Source organism: Salvelinus sp. IW2-2015, linkage group LG23 (assembly GCF_002910315.2).
Source record: "Salvelinus sp. IW2-2015 linkage group LG23, ASM291031v2, whole genome shotgun sequence".
Classification (NCBI taxonomy): domain Eukaryota; kingdom Metazoa; phylum Chordata; class Actinopteri; order Salmoniformes; family Salmonidae; genus Salvelinus; species Salvelinus sp. IW2-2015.
In genome coordinates this window covers 23,237,134-23,256,630 of record NC_036863.1, presented here as the reverse complement: position 1 = coordinate 23,256,630, position 19,497 = coordinate 23,237,134, and the positions used below count along the sequence as shown (strand labels likewise).

The 19,497-nt window shown below is 43.9% G+C and overlaps 1 protein-coding gene across 3 annotated transcripts in view; it reads right to left on the bottom strand.

Annotated features, from left to right (window-relative positions):
- LOC111951181 (vacuole membrane protein 1) overlaps window positions 1–19,497 on the bottom strand; it is a 119,879-nt gene that overhangs the window by 50,004 nt on the left and 50,378 nt on the right. For all 3 annotated transcript variants that reach the window (XM_070434268.1, XM_023969241.2, XM_023969240.2), the window contains exon 6: window positions 2,148–2,381. In XM_070434268.1, the coding sequence (XP_070290369.1) occupies window positions 2,148–2,381 (234 nt within the window). The remainder of the gene's footprint in view (window positions 1–2,147; window positions 2,382–19,497) is intronic.

Below are 19,497 nucleotides of genomic sequence, written 5' to 3'. Positions count from 1 at the left end.
GGGATACTTAAGCTGGACATCCTGTTCCATGTCAACACAGCAGTCTTTGATGAAACCTGCCAGTTTGCTCATAATGCAGACGTGCCCTAATCTCCAGGGCAGCTGTTCTATTCACTGCACTACACTACTGTGTGTGTGTGTTTGTGTGTTTGTGTGTGTGTGTGTGTGTGTTTGCATGTGTGTGTTTGCGTGTGTGCCAGACTGCAGCCACCTGCGCCGTGTTTTTTGAAGTGGACCACTTAGACCCTGCAGCGGTGGACGGGTTGACACAGAGAGGGGAGGGCCAGAGGGGAGAGGGAGAGGGGAGGGCCAGAGGAGAGAGGGAGAGGGGAGGGCCAGAGGGGAGAGCGAGGGGGTAATGTCATAAGAAGGGCTACTGGTGCCAGAGAAGGGTGGGGTGAATGGCGTAGCTTTTTGGGGCTTTAATGCCGTGAGCATCAAGTGGGCACAGCAGGTGTTGCAGCATTTTGGGCTGTGCCAGCATCTGGTGGCGAGGCCAGGGGATCGTATGGCATACCCCTAGCTGGCACACACAGCTCTGCCCTTACCACATAATTACTCTTTGGTATGGGCACGACGTGCCAGCTAAACAAACCTTGAATCTGCTCCACTGAAATCAGAGTCCCTGGTGAAATAGAAAAGGAATCACACTTATCCTGGCGTAACTAAAACTATGGTGGTAGAATACACCTGACCTACTCACTCACTTACTCTCACTCACTCACTRACTCACTCACTCACTCACTCACTCACTCACTCACTCACTCACTCACTCACTCACTCACTCACTCACTCACTCACTCACTCACTCACTCACTCACTCACTCACTCACTCACTCTGTTCCAGGGAAAGGCCCCCAGCAGCAGCAGTAGTAAAGTAGTAGAAGTAGAGGTACTCTGTTCCCCACAGCCAGTAACATGTGAAATGTGAATAAACAAGAGTGAGATAACATCCTCCACTTCTCATTTTCGGTCAGTTTAGAGGAACATAAAAATCCCCAGTTCACCACAGGTCATAGAGATGAGTTCTCTCTTCTCAGACTTCTCTGTCTGTTAACCATCTGTGTTTTTCAGTAGAGACAGTTTCACACTGAGAGGGAAGCTCTGAGAAAAGGGCCTGACACTGCCTGACTCTCGGTAAAAGAGCTGTGAATGCTGAGAATCCAGGAAGAGAACTGCTGGTCGTCATTGGGAAGCTGATACAGGCAGTTACCAGTTAGAGGTGGGCTCCTGAGTGACGCAGCGGTCTAAGGCACTGCATCTCAGTGCTAGTGGTGTCACTACAGACCCTGGTTCGATTACAGGCTGTATCACAACCGGCCGTGATTAGGAGTCCCATAGGGTGGCGCACAATTGGCCCAGCGTCGTTAGGGTTTGGCCGGGGTAGGCCGACATTGTAAGTAAGAATTTGTTCTTAACTGACTTGCCTAAATAAAGGTAAAAATAAATAGTGTGAGGGTTGATAGGCTTTTGACGCAGACCATGGTGGTGGTAGTACCATGGCAACTCTATGTCATGGCTGAGTCATTGTAGTGGTTACCATAGCCACCAGAGTCAGAATGCAACCAGAGTATCTGGTGAAGGGTTAACGTCTACCTGTGCCAGGGCTGGCTCTAGCTACAGAACTATGTGTGATAGTGGTGTGACAGTGGTGTGTGTGCGTGACAGCAGTGAAGGATTACAAACTGTCAGTCTCATGTCCCCAGTACCTAACCACATGGCTATGTTTGGTTAGAGGTGTGAAACCACCAGCAGTGTTAAGGGGAAATTCACCGTAAAAGGCTGGGGTTTTCCAAACCATCAGTGGGTATTGTTGTATTGAATTGTCAATGATATTTCACTTAGCAATCACATGTTTTAGAAATAATCTTGACCTACAGTCAATGTTATTTTACTTCTAACTCTTTGAGGCTTACTGATCATAGAGCATTAGTGCCAGTGAACCTGACATGTACCAATACGGATAGTTAAACCCCAGTTGAGGGGCATATGCACTGTGTGTAAAAGACTGTGTAAACTACTTTGTAGGAGACTGTGCATGTCGTCTGCGTGCATTGACTGTTTGTAGACTGCATGTCTCGACTATGTGTCATGGGCTGTGCAGTTGTGTGTTGACTGTGTAGAGACTGTATGTAGAATAGACTCACCCACATGCAGGCCTCTAAGCGGACCTTGGAGACAATGGTCCAGAGGGAGATGCTTCCCTGTACAGCTGCTGCCACCCCCGCCAAGCCCTCCACACCCGCCTGGGCCACGGCCTCTGTCCCCCCCAACAGCACCTCTTCCTGGGGGCAGATGACCTGCTCGGGGTAGGGGGGTTCCGGGAAATCCACTGAACCACATTCATACGCTGCCAGGGTCACTGATGCTATGTGTGGACCCTGAGAGAGAGACGGAGAGAGAGAGACGGAGAGAGAGAGAGGGAGAGAGAGGGAGAGAGAGAGAGAGAGAGAGAGAGAGAGAGAGAGAGAGGGAGAGAGAGAGAGAGAGAGAGAGAGAGAGAGAGAGAGGGAGAGAGACGGAGAGAGAGAGAGGGAGAGAGACGGAGAGAGAGAGGGAGAGAGAGAGAGGGAGACGAGTGGGAGGTCAGTTGTACATCAACAACATTGTTGGAATTTATGACTCAACGGAAGCTTTCAGGGAGAGCCCTGGCAACATTTGCATTAAAAGAGGGAAGAACTCTTATGGAAATAGATCATATATAAAACTATGGTATAAGCCTTTGCTTAAAAGTACTTATATGAATGGTTATGGCAACTCCTCTGTCTTTCTCTGTAAGATTGGAACGTAATTTGCATTGCCTGCCTGTCTCCTTTACCTTCCTGCCATTCCTTCAATATGATTCAGATAGGGGGATTTACAAATGAGTTGTGAGTTATAAGGGATAAGGGGTGAGAGACTACTGAGAAACCTCCTGCATGTTATGGTAAAACAGGGGGAGGCGCGGGACAAAGGGGTTGAGGCCTAGAGCTAAAAGGTGGGTCAAAACTCCCCTACTGAAACATCAAAGAACCCGAAACGAAAGCTGGGGACAAGAAACCGTTACACACACACACACACTGAGAGCTGCACCTGTGACAAAGTGCGCCAAAGACAAAGAACTTGGAGACTTCAGAAAACATCGGTAGTGCTTTCCATTCACAGTGCAGTCTGAAAACATCCCCCCATGGCCCCCTGGGTGACACTACACTCATAGAACTAATACTGAAATGACGTGGCAGCAGCAACGAAGCGTCGGTCGGTTGACCCATATGGGGCGGAATATACAGACCTAGTAAGTGTTATTGTAAGAAACATATATCTGAAGTGTGTATCTGTCTAGCGTGTGTATCTGTGAAGCGTGTATCTGAGAAGCGTGTGTATCTGTGAAGTATGTATCTGTCTAGCGTGTGTATCTGTAAAGTATGTATCTGTCTAGCGTGTGTAACTGTGAAATGTGTGTATCTGTGAAGTGTGTGAATCTGTTAAGTGTGTATCTGAGAAGCGTGTGTATCTGTAAAGTGTGTATCTGTGAAGTGTGTATCTGGGAAGCGTGTGTATCTGTGAAGCGTGTGTATCTGTGAAGCGTGTGTATCTGAGAAGTGTGTATCTGAGAAATACTTATCTGTGAAGCGTTTGTGACGATGGAAGCGTGTTATCTATGAAGGCGCTGTGTATCCTTGAAAGGTGTATCTGTGAAGCGTGTACTGATGAAGCATGTGTATCTGAGAAAGTTGTATTCGAGAAGTGTGATCTATGAAGGTTGTATCTGGAATTTGTGTATCTGTGAAGTGTGTGCTATGTTGAAGCATGTGATTCTGTGAGTGCTGGATCTGTGAAGTGTGTGTATCTGTGACATGTGTATCTGTGAAGTGTGTGATCTGTGAGTGTGTGTATCTTTGTTGAAGCAGTGTGTATCGTGAAGCCGGTTTGTATCTGTGAAGTGTGTGTATCTGTGAAGTGTGTGTATCTGTGAAGCGTGTGTATCTGTGAAGCGTGTGTATCTGTGAAGTGTGTGTATCTGAGAAGTGTGTAAGTGAAATGTGTGTATCTGTGAAGAGTGTGTATCTGTGAAGTGTGTGAATCTGTGAAYTGTGTGAATCTGTGAAATGTGTGAATCTGAGAAGTGTGTGAATCTGAGAAGTGTGTATCTGTGAAGCGTGTAAGTGAAATGTGTGTATCTGTGAAGAGTGTGTATCTGTGAAGAGTGTGTATCTGTGAATTGTATGTATCGGTGAAATGTGTGTATCGGTGAAATGTGTGTATCTGTGAAATGTGTATCTGTMAAGTGTGTGTGTCTGTGAAGAGTGTGTATCTGTGAAATGTGTATCTGTGAAGTGTGTGTATCTGTGAAACATGTATCTGTGAAGTGTGTATCTGTGAAGTGTGTATCTGTGAAAGCAGCAGTCCGTCAGTGAGACAGAGTTGACTGGTTACTGATAGGCAGGTGCATGAGCCCAGCGTGCCTCTGCTCTGAGGAGTGTCTTTGACATTGTGTCGTCCTGTTTACATTCTTGCTTGTTGTTTATTTACTCTTTTAAATATGCTTCCAGTCAGAGAATGGAGGGAGAGGAGGGGAGAGGAGGGTGGATGAGAGTGGTGTATGTCTTTGATGTGTGGTGGCACTGGTGAAAGTTTGGTTGAACAGACTAACAGAGCTAATGCTCCCTCGACAAGATCAGACAAGATGGCTCTCAATATCACCACTGCCAAAAAAAAAGGAGACTCCTAGACCACACAAACACATACCGTAGAAAATTACACACCCCCACACACACACACACACACACACACTTTGAGTACCATGAACGAAAGCACACACTTTTTACACAGGAAACAGACATGTCCAAAAAGAATACTGAGAAACTAGCAAACGTGAAAACAGGGTGTTTCATAAAGTACCCATACAACTGACCTTCTTCGCGATCAGTGTCCATGGGACGGTTGAGCTAACGTAGGCTAATGCGATTAGCATGAGGTTGTAAGTAACAAGAAAATTTCCCAGGACATAGACATATCTGATATTGGCAGAAAGCTTAAATTCTTGTTAATCTAACTGCACTGTCCAATTGACAGTAGTTATTACAGTGAAAGAATACCATGCTATTGTTTGAGGAGAGTGCACAATGTTGAACATAAAAAGTTATTAATAAGAAAATTAGGCACATTTGGGCAGTATTTTTAGATTTCTTTTTACAGAAATGCAATGGTTCATTGGATCAGTATAACACGTTGCACCTACACTGCTCCCATCTAGTGGCAAAAATGTATATTGCACCTTGGCTGGAATAATACATTATGGCCTTTCTCTTGCATTTCAAAGATGATGGTACAAAAAAAAATATACAAAGAAAAACAACCGTTCTTTTGTATTATCTTTTACCAGATCTATTGTGTTATATTCTCCTACATTCCTTTCATATTTCCACAAACGTTAAAGTGTTTCCTTTCAAATGGTACCAAGAACATGAATATCCTTGTTTCAGGCCCTGAGCTACAGGCAGTTAGATTTGAGTATATCATTTCAGGCAAAAAAWWAATAAAAGGGGCGGATCCTTAAGAGGTTCACATTTATAAACATGAGTGGTTCTGAAGAGTGCGCCGGTGTGCGTGCATATCTGTGTTTGTGAGGACATATAGCGCCTTCGGAAAGTATTCAGACCCCTTGACTTTTTCCACATTTTGATACGTTACAGCCTTATTCTAAAATTGATAAAATAGTTTTTTCCCCTCCTCATCAATCTACACACAATAAATAGCCCATAATGACAGAGCAAAAACGTTTGCTTTTTTTTGTTGCTAATTTACACACAAAAAAAAAATGAAATGTAACATTTACATTAGTATTCAGACCCTTTATTCAGTACTTTGTTGAAGCGCCTTTGGCAGCGATTACAGCATTGAGTTTTCTTGGGTATCTCCGTAGATCCTGTCAAGCTCTGTCAGGTTGGATGGGGAGTGTTGCTGCACAGCTATTTCCAGGTCTCTCCAGAATGTTCGATCGGGTTCAAGTCCGGGCCACTCAAGGACATTCAGAGACTTCTCCCGAAGCCACTCCTCCGTCATCTTGGCTGTGTGCTTAGGGTCGTTGTCCTGTTGGAAGTTGATTTCTCTGTACTTTGTTCCGTTCATCTTTCCCTCAATCCTGACTAGACTCCCAGTCCCTGTCGCTGAAAAACATCACCACAGCATGATGTTGCCACCACCATGCTTCACCATAGGGATGGTGCCAGGTTTTCTCCAGACGTGACGCTTGGCACTCTTTTCTCTGTATACATCAATGATGTCGCTCTTGCTGTGGGTGATTCTCTGATCCACCTCAACGCAGACGACACCATTCTGTATACTTCTGGCCCTTCTTTGGACACTGTGTTAACTAACCTCCAGACGAGCTTCAATGCCATACAACTCTCCTTCCGTGGCCTCCAACTGCTCTTAAATGCAAGTAAAACTAAATGCATGCTCTTCAACCGATAACTGCCCACACCCGCCCGCCCGTCCAGCATCACTACTCTGGACGGTTCTGACTTAGAATATGTGGACAACTACAAATACCTAGGTGTCTGGTTAGACTGTAAACTCTCCTTCCATAGTCATATTAATCTCCAATCCAAAATTAAATCTAGAATCGGATTCCTATTTCGCAACAAAGCATCCTTCACTCATGCTGCCAAACATACCCTCGTAAAACTGACTATCCTACCGATCCTTGACTTCGGCGATGTCATTTACAAAATAGCCTCCAGCCTCTACTCAGCAAATTGGATGCAGTCTATCACAGTGCCATCCGTTTTGTCGCCAAAGCCCCATATACTACCCACCACTGCGACTGTATGCTCTCGTTGGCTGGCCCTCGCTTCATATTTGTCGCCAAACTCACTGGCTCCAGGTCATCTATAAGTCTTTGCTAGGTAAAGCCCCGCCTTATCTCAGCTCACTGGTCACCATTGCAGCACCCACCCGTAGCACGCACTCCAGCAGGTATACTTCACTGGTCACCCCCAAAGCCAAAATCACTAAAGCTGGAGACTCATATCTCCCTCACTAACTTTAAGCACCAGCTGTCAGAGCAGCTCACAGATCACTGCACCTGTACATAACTGTTAGGGCCTACATAAAGATGCCCCAACAGCAGTCCCAACATCTTACCACTGCTACACCTGGCTATCATCGAAGCCTTGTCTGGCAGCGAAACAGTTCATTTAGCCTCATTTACTGCCTTTTAAAAAAACATAGCTGATATGGCTGACCTGCTTAAACAAATGTGGTTTCTAATGACAATTGAGATGTACAAACTATGTCATAAGGGGATGACATGRGGATAAGAGGCAATCCGTAATTTAGAATAAGACATTAATGATCCAGCTAGGACAGACGTAGTCAATATAACTATTTGTTCAGCACTTTTGAAATGTACAGCGACAGAATTCAGAACATGGGCCGTTCTTACAGTGTTCTCCCTGTAAGTCAGAACCGTATGATAAATAAAAGGGGGATATAAGAAGATAATGAAAGCTCTTACAATATTTGGTGATTACATTTCTCTAAAACAGGTTATAGGCTACATGTGCACCACCAAGTCTGAACAGTAGGCCAAATGCAGCAGCATAKAATACATTTTTTAACAGGAAGGTGGCGCTGCAGTCCTTCATGGATGTTTAGTCATCAAAATGTTGTCATCAAAGTTTGTCATTCTCTGTATTTATGCTGCTTTCGAAACAACTGTGAACTCGGAAAAAAAACGAATCATGATGACATCATTGATCTTCTGTCACACCCTGATCAGTTTCAACTGTCCTTGTACTTGTATCCACCCCCCTCTAGGTGTCACCCATCTTCCCCATTATCCCCTGGGAATTTATACCTGTGTTTCTGTCTGTCTGTGCCAGTTCGTCTTGTTTGCCAAGTCAACCAGTGTTTTTCTCTCAGCTCCTATTTTTTCCCAGTCTCGCTTTTTCTTGCCCTCCTGGTTTTGACCCTTGCCTGTCCTGACTCTGAGCCCGCCTGCCTGACCACTCTGCCTGCCCCTGACCTTGAGCCTGCCTGCTGTCCTGTACCGTTTTGGACTCTGCCCTGGCTATGAACTCTTGCCCGTCTCTGACCTGCCTTTTGTCTATCCCTTGGACTATAATAAATACCAGAGCTCAAACCATCTGCCTCCTGTGTCTGCATCTGGGTCTCTCCTTGTGTCGTTATATCTTCAGGTCGTAGCTCTATTCAAAACATATTTTCCCAGTCGGAGCTCGTTTATTCCCGACTTCCCAGTTAACTTGACTCATGTGAGTTCAAGACTTTGCAGTTCCCAGTTAACAGTTGTTTTGAGCGCGACACAAATCATACTTCATTGACGGAATGGCCAATGTTGAATGTTTATCATTTTAAAGTTGGAAAAGAGACCCTTATTCCAGATGTGTGACCACACAGCCACTATCGCTGACTCCTTCCAAACCCCTCATTGTTGAATTTGCGATTTCCAACTTGTTGTGTAATGTTTATGTCCTATGGCCGATGAGCACTGATATGTTTTATCTATAATTCATCTTCATTATATCTCTTCATATGATAAGGATTGAAAAGGATTTGCCAGTAGATTGTTGACTTAATTCATGATGATGACTGCTAGCTAAGATTCTGAATGTATGATGTTGACATGATCAGTCCAATCAAAGCTACTCTACATATAACGTGATTTGACGTCATATTATCTGTGGCCAATGATCTTGAGCCTTCTTGGATAGGCACTTCTAATGTAACTCTATGGCAGCACCCAAGGGGCTAGAATTTTCATAGTCTACCCTTAGACTTGGCGGTGAAGTAGTGTCCCCATGAATGACAGAACAATGAGCCAATCACGGCGCAACACTCCGCATTTTCTGCTGGCTTGCCTCACAACCACAGAAAGCACTGAGCTAGGCTAAAACACCTGCATTTTGGAGCTGCCTTACTCAAGAAAACAAAAAAGAGACCATGTTTGTATGCAGCTTTATTAACTCAATTATAAATATATATTTTTTTACTTTGTTTGCAAACTGATATGTGACACGTATTAATGCCAAAATAACATGCAAAACAGGCAAGCCTGTTTTTTTTGTTTTTTTTGCTAAAAACTTTGCTCTGCCCTGAATGACGGGTTGCTACTGCTTTAGGTTCCTTTTGGCAAACTCCAAGTGGGCTGTCATGTGCATCTTACTGAGGAGTGGATTCAGCCTGGCCACTCTACCATAAAGGCCTGATTGGTGGAGTGCTGCAGAGATGGTTGTCCTTCTGGAAGGTTCTCCCATCTCCACAGAAGAACTCTAGAGCTCTGTCAGAGTGACCTGGTTCTTGGTCACCTCCTTGACCAAGGCCCTTCTCCCCCGACTGTTCAGTTTGGCCGGGCGGCCAGCTCTAGGAAGAGTCTGGTGGTTCCAAACTTCTTCCATTTAAGAATGATGGAGGCCACTGTGTTCTTTGGGACCTTCAATGCTGCAGACATTTTTTTGGTATCCTTTCCCAGATCTGTGCCTCGACACATTCCTGTCTCGGAGCTCTACGAACAATTCCTTCGACGTCATGCACTGTCAACTGTGGGACCTTACATACATTTAGACAGGTGTGTGCCTTTCCAAATCATGTCCAATAAATTTAATTTACCACAGGTGGACTCCAATCAAGTTGTAGAAACATCTCAAGGATGATCAATGGAAACAGGATGCGCTTGGGCTCAATTTCAAGTCTCATAGCAAAGGGTCTGAAAACGTATGTAAATAAGGTGTTTCTGTTTTTTATCTTTAATACATTTGCAAAAAATTCTACAAACCTGTTTTCGTTTTTTCATTATGGACTGTTGTGTGTAGATTGCTGAATCTTTTGATTTATTTAATCCATCTTAGAATAAGGTTGTAACGTAACAAAATGTAGAAAAAGTCAAGGGGTCTTAATACTTTCCAAAGGCACTGTTTGTAGGAGTGGTGCGGTTTGTGACGCATGTTCTACTCTACTCACAGTCAAAGGGCAGTCGATTGTTATGCAATATTACGCCAAAGCAGTCTCTCTCTCTCTCCCGAGTGGCGCATCGATCTAAGGCACTGCATCTCAGTGCTAGAGGCGTCACTACAGACACCCTGGTTCGATTCCAGGATGTATCACAACCGGCCGTGATTGGGAGTCCCATAGGGCGGCGCACAATTGGCCCAGCGTCTTCCGGGTTTGGCCAGTGTAGGCCATCATTGTTAATAAGAATTTGTTCTTAACTGACTTGCCTAGTTAAATAAAGGTTAAATTAAAAAAGGAATCTATTTCAATTTAAGGGGCTTTATAGGCATGGGAAACATATGTTAACATTGCCAAAGCAAGTAAAATAGATAATAAACTAAAGTGAAATAAACAAATCCAAAATCCAAAGGAATAAAGACATTTCAAATGTCATTATGTCTACATACAGTGTTGTAATGATGTGCAAAAGGGAATATAAATAAACATAAATATACGTTGTATTTACAATGGTGTTTGTTCTTCACTGGTTGCCCTTTTCTTGTGGCAACAGGTAACAAATCTTGCAGCTGTGGTTGCACATTGTGGTATTCCACCCAATAGATATGGGAGTTTATCAAAAATTGATTTGTTTTCAAATTCTTTGTGGGTCTGTGTATTCTGAGGGAAATATGTGTATCTAATATGGTCATACATTTGGCAGGCGGTTAGGAAGTGCAGCTCAGTTTCCACCTAATTTTGTGGGCAGTGTGCACATAGTCTTCTCTTGAGAGCCAGGTCTGCCTTCAGTGGCCTTTCTCAATAGCAAGGCTATGCTCACTGAGTCTGTACATAGCCAAAGATTTCCTTAATTTTGGGTCAGTCACAGTAGTCTGTGTACTCTCTGTTTAGGGCCAAATAGCATTCTAGTTTGCTCTGTATTTTTGTTAATTCTTTCCAATGTGTCAAGTAATTATCTTTTTGTTTTCTCATGATTTGGTTGGGTTTAATTGTGTTGCTGTCCTTGGGCTCTGTGCGGTCTGTTTGTGTTTGTGAACAGAGCCCCAGGACCAGCTTGCTTAGGGGACTCTTCTCCAGTTAATTTCTCTGTAGGTGATGGCTTTATTATGGAAGGTTTGGGAATCTCTTACTTTTAGGTGGTTGTAGAATTTAACGGCTCTTTTCTGGATTTTGATAAGGATATTTTTGCAGAATTCTGTATGCAGAGTCTCAATTTGGTGTTTGTCCCATTTTGTGAATTCCTGGTTGGTGAGCGGACCCAACTGGACCTTTTTTGGAACACCATTATTTTGGCCTACTAATATTTACTGTCAGGGCCCAGGTCTGACAGAATCTGTGCAGAAGGTCTAGGTGCTGCTGTAGGCACTCCTTGGTTGTGGACAGAAGCACCAGATCATCAGCAAACAGTAGACTTCAGATTCTAGTAGGGTGAGGCCGGGTGCTGCAGACTGTTCTAGTGCCCTTTCGAATTCGTTGATATATATATGATGAAGAGGGTGAGGCTTAAGCTGCATCCTGTCTCGGCCCTGTAGAAAGAAATGTGTCTGTTTTCTGCCAATTTTAACCGCACACTTGTTGTTTGTGTACATGGATTTTATAATGTCATATGTTTTTCCCCCAACACCACTTTCCATCAATTTGTATAGCAGACCCTCATGCCAAATTGAGTCGAAAGCTTTTTTGAAATAAACAAAGCATGAGAAGACTTAGTCTTTGTTTTGGTCTCTCTCCCTCTCTGAGTACATTAGGGTGGGGCCAGGAACCAGGACAGCCAGGATAGAGCAGTAAAGCAACAGCCTGTAAGGAGAGAGTGTGTGTGTGAAATGTTCTCACTAAGGTCTTCTCTGGGGCAGGTGCACTCCCCTGCAAGACTCAATACTAGAACACTTATCTAAGATGTTGACTGAGTAGGAACACGTCTGACGTAGCTTTATCATTTTTCTCAAGAACATGGATTCACAATAATCCCTGAAAAATATGACTCACTGGCTGCTGTAAGATATCACAAATCAACACAATTTCCCTGAAAGAGGGGGAAAGAACACATTTCCTGACCCCAAAACATAACACAGGAAACTCCCAAGCCTGACCTAGTCTAAGGGTAGCCTACTCCTCACATCCTCTAGTTAGACTCCATGCCTCTTGGCAGGAGCTGGTTAAAACACACTGCCCTGACACACAGACACACAGACTCCCACTACAACAGAGTGGACTGCCTGTCTCTGTGTCTGGCCAACACTTAATTTCTCTGGCTCTCAGGTGTGTTTACTAAACACACAAACACACGGATGCACGCACGCACCACACACACACACACACAACACACACACACAACACACACACACACACACACACACACACACAACACACACACACCACACAGACACACACACCGCGCGCACGCACACACACAGACACACATGGCCGGCAGGAGAGACTTGCATGTACTGTATGCATGCCTGTTCCCGTCTCCCACACACACAGAGCGCTGTGTCACTGCTTCTCATATCACACACACACCTACACACACACACAAACAAATACACACCGCCAAGTCTTCTCATGTCCTGCTGAGTCACGGCTAATCTGGAGCCCAACCCTAAACAGGCAGCTAGCAGCCTCTATAGCTTCTCCACATCAGTTAGGCAAGAGAGGATACTGGAAACGTGAACAGGACACAAACACAAAGAGAGAGGCTTAGGACTAAAGGGAGTTAGGACTAACTACAGTTAGGATTTGAGCTGGCAGTGACATAATACTTCATGACTAGGGGGTAAATCTGTCACTCTACTCATGATTCTTCCAATGGAATGAATGCCTACGCTTGGGAAGTCTGAAATGAATTTACATGAGGAAACACACATAAAACCCAACAGAAAATATAGCTACAAGCAGCCATGGAGGTGTTCAATCTATGGTCCCACAGTGACACATCAGGACAAATTGTACAGATAGCCCTAGGACTAGCTCAAACAATATGGCTGCTATAAGCAAATGAGATTGCATTAATTGTTTTTCTTGTCTAACAGTGCCCCCATGCGGCCAAACATAACCATACTCTACAGATTAGCTAGCCTCACCTCCCTGAGCATGTGTTCCAAATTCCATGACTCTGAGTCAAACAGAACAAGATTTATAAACATGTGCCCATTATAGGGCCACCGTGTGGGCAATCTTAATGTGCTTGAACATGTACACTGCCGGTCAAAAGTTTTAGAACACCTACTCATTCAAGGGTTTTTCTTTATTTTTACTATTMCCTACATTGTAGAATAATAGTGAAGACATCAAAACTATGAAATAACCAGTGGTGGAAAAAGTACCCAATTGTCATACTTGAGTAAAAGTAAAGATATCTTAATAGAAAATGTAAAAGTCTAAAAGTATTTGGTTTTAAATGTACTTTAGTATCAAAAGCAAATGGAACTTCTAAAATGTACTTAAGTATCAAAACAAAAAGTATAAACCATTTCAAATTCCGTATATTAACCCTCCTGTTGTGTTTGTTTCACGTTAATTAATCCTGTGTTCCCGGTCCAAAATGACCGCCCCATTATAGCTGATTATAAATCCATAATAATACATATATTATCACCTAATGTTGTGTTAGATCTTTTTATCAACTTAAGTTCTTGTGAACATTACAAGCTTTGAACTTCTATTTGCTATTTATGGCCTGTAGGCCTCATTGACCTGAGCTCATACAACTCGTTTTTGAGTAAAAATAGCATAATGTATGGATTATTTTGACTATAACAAATTATCAGATTAAACATATCGTGCTATTTATCACAGACTACTTTGTGTCAAAGTTTAACAAGGACTCTTTCCTCAATAGTGTCATGATCAAATATATGAGCAAGAGCCTCACATACAGTATATCATTTGGTCATTGTGCTGCCASYGAATGAATTGTGAGCAAGGCCTCAAAAGAGCTTTATATACCAGAGCTGCAAGAAAAGTTCTATATATTATTGAAACAATGTTGCGATTGTTTGTGAGAATGCCAACAGGTGTGGTTCCCATGGGGGAAAGATTKTATTGGGGAAAGGTTTCGACCGGAACACAGCAGGAGAGTTAAGCAAACCAGACGGCACAATTTTCTTGTTTTTTTTATTGACGGATAGCCAGGGGCACATTCCAACACTCAGACATAATTTACAAATGAAGCATTTGTGTTTATTGAGTCTGCCAGATCAGAGGCAGTAGGGATGACCAGGGATGTTCTCTTGATAAGCGTGTGAATTGGACCATTTTCCTGTCAAAATGTAACGAGTACTTGTCAGGGAAAATGTATGGAGTAAAAAGTACATTATTTTCTTTAGGAATGTATTGAAGCAAAAATAAAAGTTGGCAAAAATATAAATAGTAAAGTTAAGTACAGATACCCCCAAACACTCCTTAAGTAGTACTTTAAAGTATTTTCCCTTAAGTACTTTACACCCCTGGAAATAACACATATGGAACCAAGTAGTAAACAAAAAGTGTTAAACAAATCAAAATATATTTTATATTTGAMATTCTTCAAATAGCCACCCTTTGCCTTGATGACAGCTTTGCACACTCTTGGCATTCTCTCAACCAGCTTAACCTGGAATGCTTTTCCAACAGTCTTGAATGAGTTCCCACATATGCTGAGCACTTGTTGGCTGCTTTTCCTTCACTCTGCGGTCCGACTCATCCAAAACCATCTCAATTTGGTTGAGATCAGGGGATTGTGGATGCCAGGTCATCTGATGCAGCACTCCATCACTCTAATTCTTGGTAAAATAGCCCTTACACACCCTGGAGGTGGGTTGGGTCATTGTCCTGTTGAAAAACAAATGATAGTCACACTAAGCACAAACCAGATGGGATGGCATTCGCTGCAGAATGCTGTGGTAGCCATGCTGGTTTAGTGTGCCTTGAATTCTAAATAAATCACACACCGTGTCAGCAGCAAAGCACCCCCACACCATAACACCTCCTCCTCCATGCTTTACGGTGGAAAATACACATGCGGAGATCATCCGTTCACCCATACCGCGTCTCACAAAGACATGGCGGTTGGGACCAAAAATGTGGTCCCAGACCAAATGACAGATTTCTACCGGTCTAATGTCCATTGCTCATGTCGCTTGGCCCAAGCAAGTCTCTTCTTCTTATTGGTGTCCTTTAGTAGTAGTTTCTTTGCAGAAATTCGACCATGAAGGCCTGATTCACACGGTCTCCTCTGAACAGTTGATGTTGAGATGCGTCTGTTACTTGAACTCTGTGAAGCATTTATTTGGGCTGCAATTTCTGAGGCTGGTAACTCTAATGACCTTATCCTGCGCAGCAGAGGTAACTCTGGGTCTTCCATTTCTGTGGCGGTCCTCATGAGAGCCAGTTTCATCATAGCGTTTGGTGGTTTTTGCGACTGCACCTGAAGAAACTTTCAAAGTTCTTGAAATGTTCTGTATTGACTGACCATGTCTTAAAGTAATGATGGACTGTCGTTTCTCTTTGCTTATTTGAGCTGTTCTTGCTATAATATGGATTTGGTCTTTTAGCAAATAGGGATATCTTCTGTATGCCCCCCTACCTTGTCACAACACAGCTGATTGGCTCAAACACATTAAGGAAAGAAATTCCACAAATGAACTTTTAAGAAGGCAACCCTGTTAATTGAAATGCATTCCAAGTGACTACCTCATGAAGCTAAGCTGGTTGAGAGAATGCCAAGAGTGCGCAAAGCTGTCATCAAGGCAAAGAGTGGCTATTTGAATCATCTCTAATATATTTTGATTTGTTTAACACTTTTTGGTTACTACATGGTTCCATATGTGTTATTTCATAGTTGTGATGTCTTCACTATTATTCTACAATGTAGAAAATAGTAAATAAATAAAAACTCTGGAATGAGTAGGTGTTCTAAAACTTTTGACCGGTAGTGTATAGCAAGTTTTATTACAATTCGAATAACCATGTTGGATTTCTTTGTATTTATGTTCCTGACTACACCCAAAGTAACGTTTATTGGTGAGTAACAGCCATGTTGTTTGAGATACTAGCCTGGAAAATATTGCTTTGAGAGACCTTGGTCCATAGATGCTATATATCAAGTTTCATGCAGATCGTCAATCGATAGCCAGAGGAGCAGCGTTTGAAGTGTTTTTCACAAAATTCAAAATGGCGTACAACCCATCATGGCGGCTCTTATGGGTATTTGAAGCAAATTTGTTCCTTGTGAGGAGAGGGACCCATGTACCAAATTTCATGACTCTAGATCAAACGGGGTGAGAGGCGTGACCTTTTAAAGTTAGCCTTTTCAATTGCATGTTATAGCGCCACCATCTGGCCAATTGACATGGCATTGCAGGAGAGGGTTTGGCCCACCAGCCTTTACCATTATTGCAAGTTGCGCTTTACTAGGCCTTACCTTCTCACAGGAATTTGCATTTTTTGACCAAATCCGCAGAGAGCTGGACTAATAATGGCAACTAATACAATAGGCTCTAACTAAACAAACTAACCCTGACCCTTAAAGATAAGGGGACAACTGGATGAGAGTGTGTACATAAAGTATTGTTTGTGTTCAAATAAAACAGCTTTTCCACAGAGAAACACAGCTGTGTTACCCTCCTGTCAGTCCAATTTGGAGGGAACATAGCTGCCATTCCTGTTGCGTCCTGCGGAAACCATCGCCTGKGCGATGAGCAGGATCCCAGCGTGTGTGTACCTCAAAGCTGTGTGTGTGTGAGACACTTGGGAAGGGATTGGAAACCTGGCATGCCCCACACAGCCTCTCCATTAGATGTCATTCATTCGTCTTTTATGACAGCAAACCAGGAAACCAGCCAACTTCAGGGAGCCATTGTTATATTATGGGGAGAAAATCTGACATGGGGCACAGAGAGGTTTCACTTCCACTCACAACTTAATTTGCCCCTTAGGGCCATTAGTAAGAGGGCTGCCTGCCGCGGTGCATCAGGATATACAGTACATAGACACAAGGCAGGATGAATTAAGGTACATGTGTATAGGCCATATTCAGTGTGCTAAATGAAACAGTCCAGACAGTAAGACAGTTAAGTTCCAGTTAGTGCTCTAGTGAAACACAGAGTACCATGAAGAACCCACAGAAGGGGGATGTGAAAGTCTGGTGGTAAATGACTGACATTGGATAAAGAGCCAGTGTGTTCCTCTACTGGATAAAGAGCCAGCGTGTTCCTCTACTGGATAAAGAGCCAGCGTGTTCCTCTACTGGATAAAGAACCAGCGTGTTCCTCTACTGGATAAAGAGCCAGCGTGTTCCTCTACTGGATAAAGAACCAGCGTGTTCCTCTACTGCACATATGTCAGAGTCAAGGCCCGCGGGCCACATCCGGCCCGCGAGAAGGTTTTTTACGGCCCCTGGGATGATCTTGATTTATTATTAGAACCGGCCCGCAGACCGCAGCAAGCCGGCAGCCCGCAGATCTTTTACACGCACCAATACTACATTTCCCACAATGCAACGGTGACGCACCGAGCAGTAGGCTGCTTCATTTCAATATTTATTGGCACAGCAGTCGTCAGCATCACAGTAAAATTAACTTTCAGATACCCATCAAAAATGGCAAAACGGAAGGTGGACACTGAGAACCGGGGGTTTCAAACAAGGTGGGAGTCGGAGTATATGTTCACCCTCTACTGGATAAAGAGCCAGCGTGTTCCTCTACTGGATAAAGAGCCAGCGTGTTCCTCTACTGGATAAAAGAAGCCAGCGTGTTCTCTCTACTGGATAAAGAGCCAGCGTGTTCCTCTACTGGATAAAGAACCAGCGTTGTTCCTCTACTGGGGATAAAGAGCCAGCGTGTACCTCTACTGGATAAAACCAGCGTGTTCTCTACTGGATAAAGAGCCAGCGTGTTCTCTACTGGATAAAGAGCAGCGTGTGTTCCTTCTACTGGATAAAGAGCCAGGTTGTTCCTCTACTGGATAAAGAGCCAGTGTGTTCCTCTACTGGATAAAGAGCCAGTGTGTTCCCTCTAACTGGATAAAGAGCCAGTGTGTTCCTCTACTGGATAAAGAGCCAGTGTGTTCCTCTACTGGATAAAGAGCCAGTGTGTTCCTCTACTGGATAAAGACCAGTGTGTTCCTCTACTGGATAAAGAGCCAGTGTGTTCCTCTACTGGATAAAGAGCCAGTGTGTTCCTCTACTGGATAAAGAGCCAGTGTGTTCCTCTACTGGATAAAGAGCCAGTGTGTTCCTCTACTGGATAAAGAGCCAGTGTGTTCCCTCACTGGGATAAGAGCCAGTGTTCCTCTACTGGATAAAGAGCCAGTTGTTCCTCTATGGATAAAGAGCCAGTGTGTTCCTCTACTGGATAAAGAGCCAGGTGTTCCTCTACTGGATAAAGAGCCAGGTGTGTTCCTCTACTGGATAAAGAGCCAGTGTGTTCCTCTACTGGATAAAGAGCCAGTTGTTTCCTCTACTGGATAAAGAGCCAGTGTGTTCCTCTACTGGATGAAGAGCCAGTGTGTTCTTACTGGATGAAGAGCCAGTGTGTGCCTCTACTGGATAAAGAGCCAGGTGTGCCTCTACGGATAAAGAGCCAGTGTGTTCCTCTACTGGATAAAGAGCCAGTGTGTTCCTCTACTGGATAAAGAGCCAGTGTGTTCCTCTACTGGATAAAGAGCCAGTGTGTTCCTCTACTGGATAAAGAGCCAGTGTGTTCCTCTACTGGATAAAGAGCCAGTGTGTTCCTCTACTGGATAAAGAGCCAGTGTGTTCCTCTACTGGATAAAGAGCCAGGTGTTCCTCTACTGGATAAAGAGCCAGTGTGTTCCTCTACTGGATAAAGAGCCAGCGTGTTCCTCTACTGGATAAAGAGCCAGCGTGTTCCTCTACTGGATAAAGAGCCAGCGTGTTTCCTCTACTATAAGAGCCAGCGTGTGCCTCTACTGGATAAAGAGCCAGCGGTGTTCCTCTACTGGATAAAGAGCCAGCGTGTCCTCTACTGGATAAAAGAGCCAGCGTGTTCCTCTACTGGATAAAAGAGCCAGCGTGTTCCTCTACTGGATAAAGAGCCAGCGTGTTCCTCTACTGGATAAAGAGCCAGGTGTTCCTCTACTGGATAAAGAGCCAGTGTGTTCCTCTACTGGATAAAGAGCCAGTGTGTTCCTCTACTGGATAAAGAGCCAGTGTGTTCCTCTACTGGATAAAGAGCCAGTGTGCCTCTACTGGATAAAGAGCCAGTGTGTTCCTCTACTGGATAAAGAGCCAGTGTGTTCCTCTACTGGATAAAGAGCCAGTGTGTTCCTCTACTGGATAAAGAGCCAGTGTGTTCCTCTACTGGATAAAGAGCCAGTGTGTTCCTCTACTGGATAAAGAGCCAGTGTGTGCCTCTACGGATAAAGAGCCAGTGTGTCCTCTACTGGATAAAGAGCCAGTGTGTTCCTCTATGGATAAAGAGGCCAGAGTGTTCCTCTACTGGATAAAGAGCCAGTGTGTTCCTCTACTGGATAAAGACCAGTGTGTTCCTCTACTGATAAAGAGCCAGCGTGTTCCTCTACTGGATAAAGAGCCAGCGTGTGCCTCTA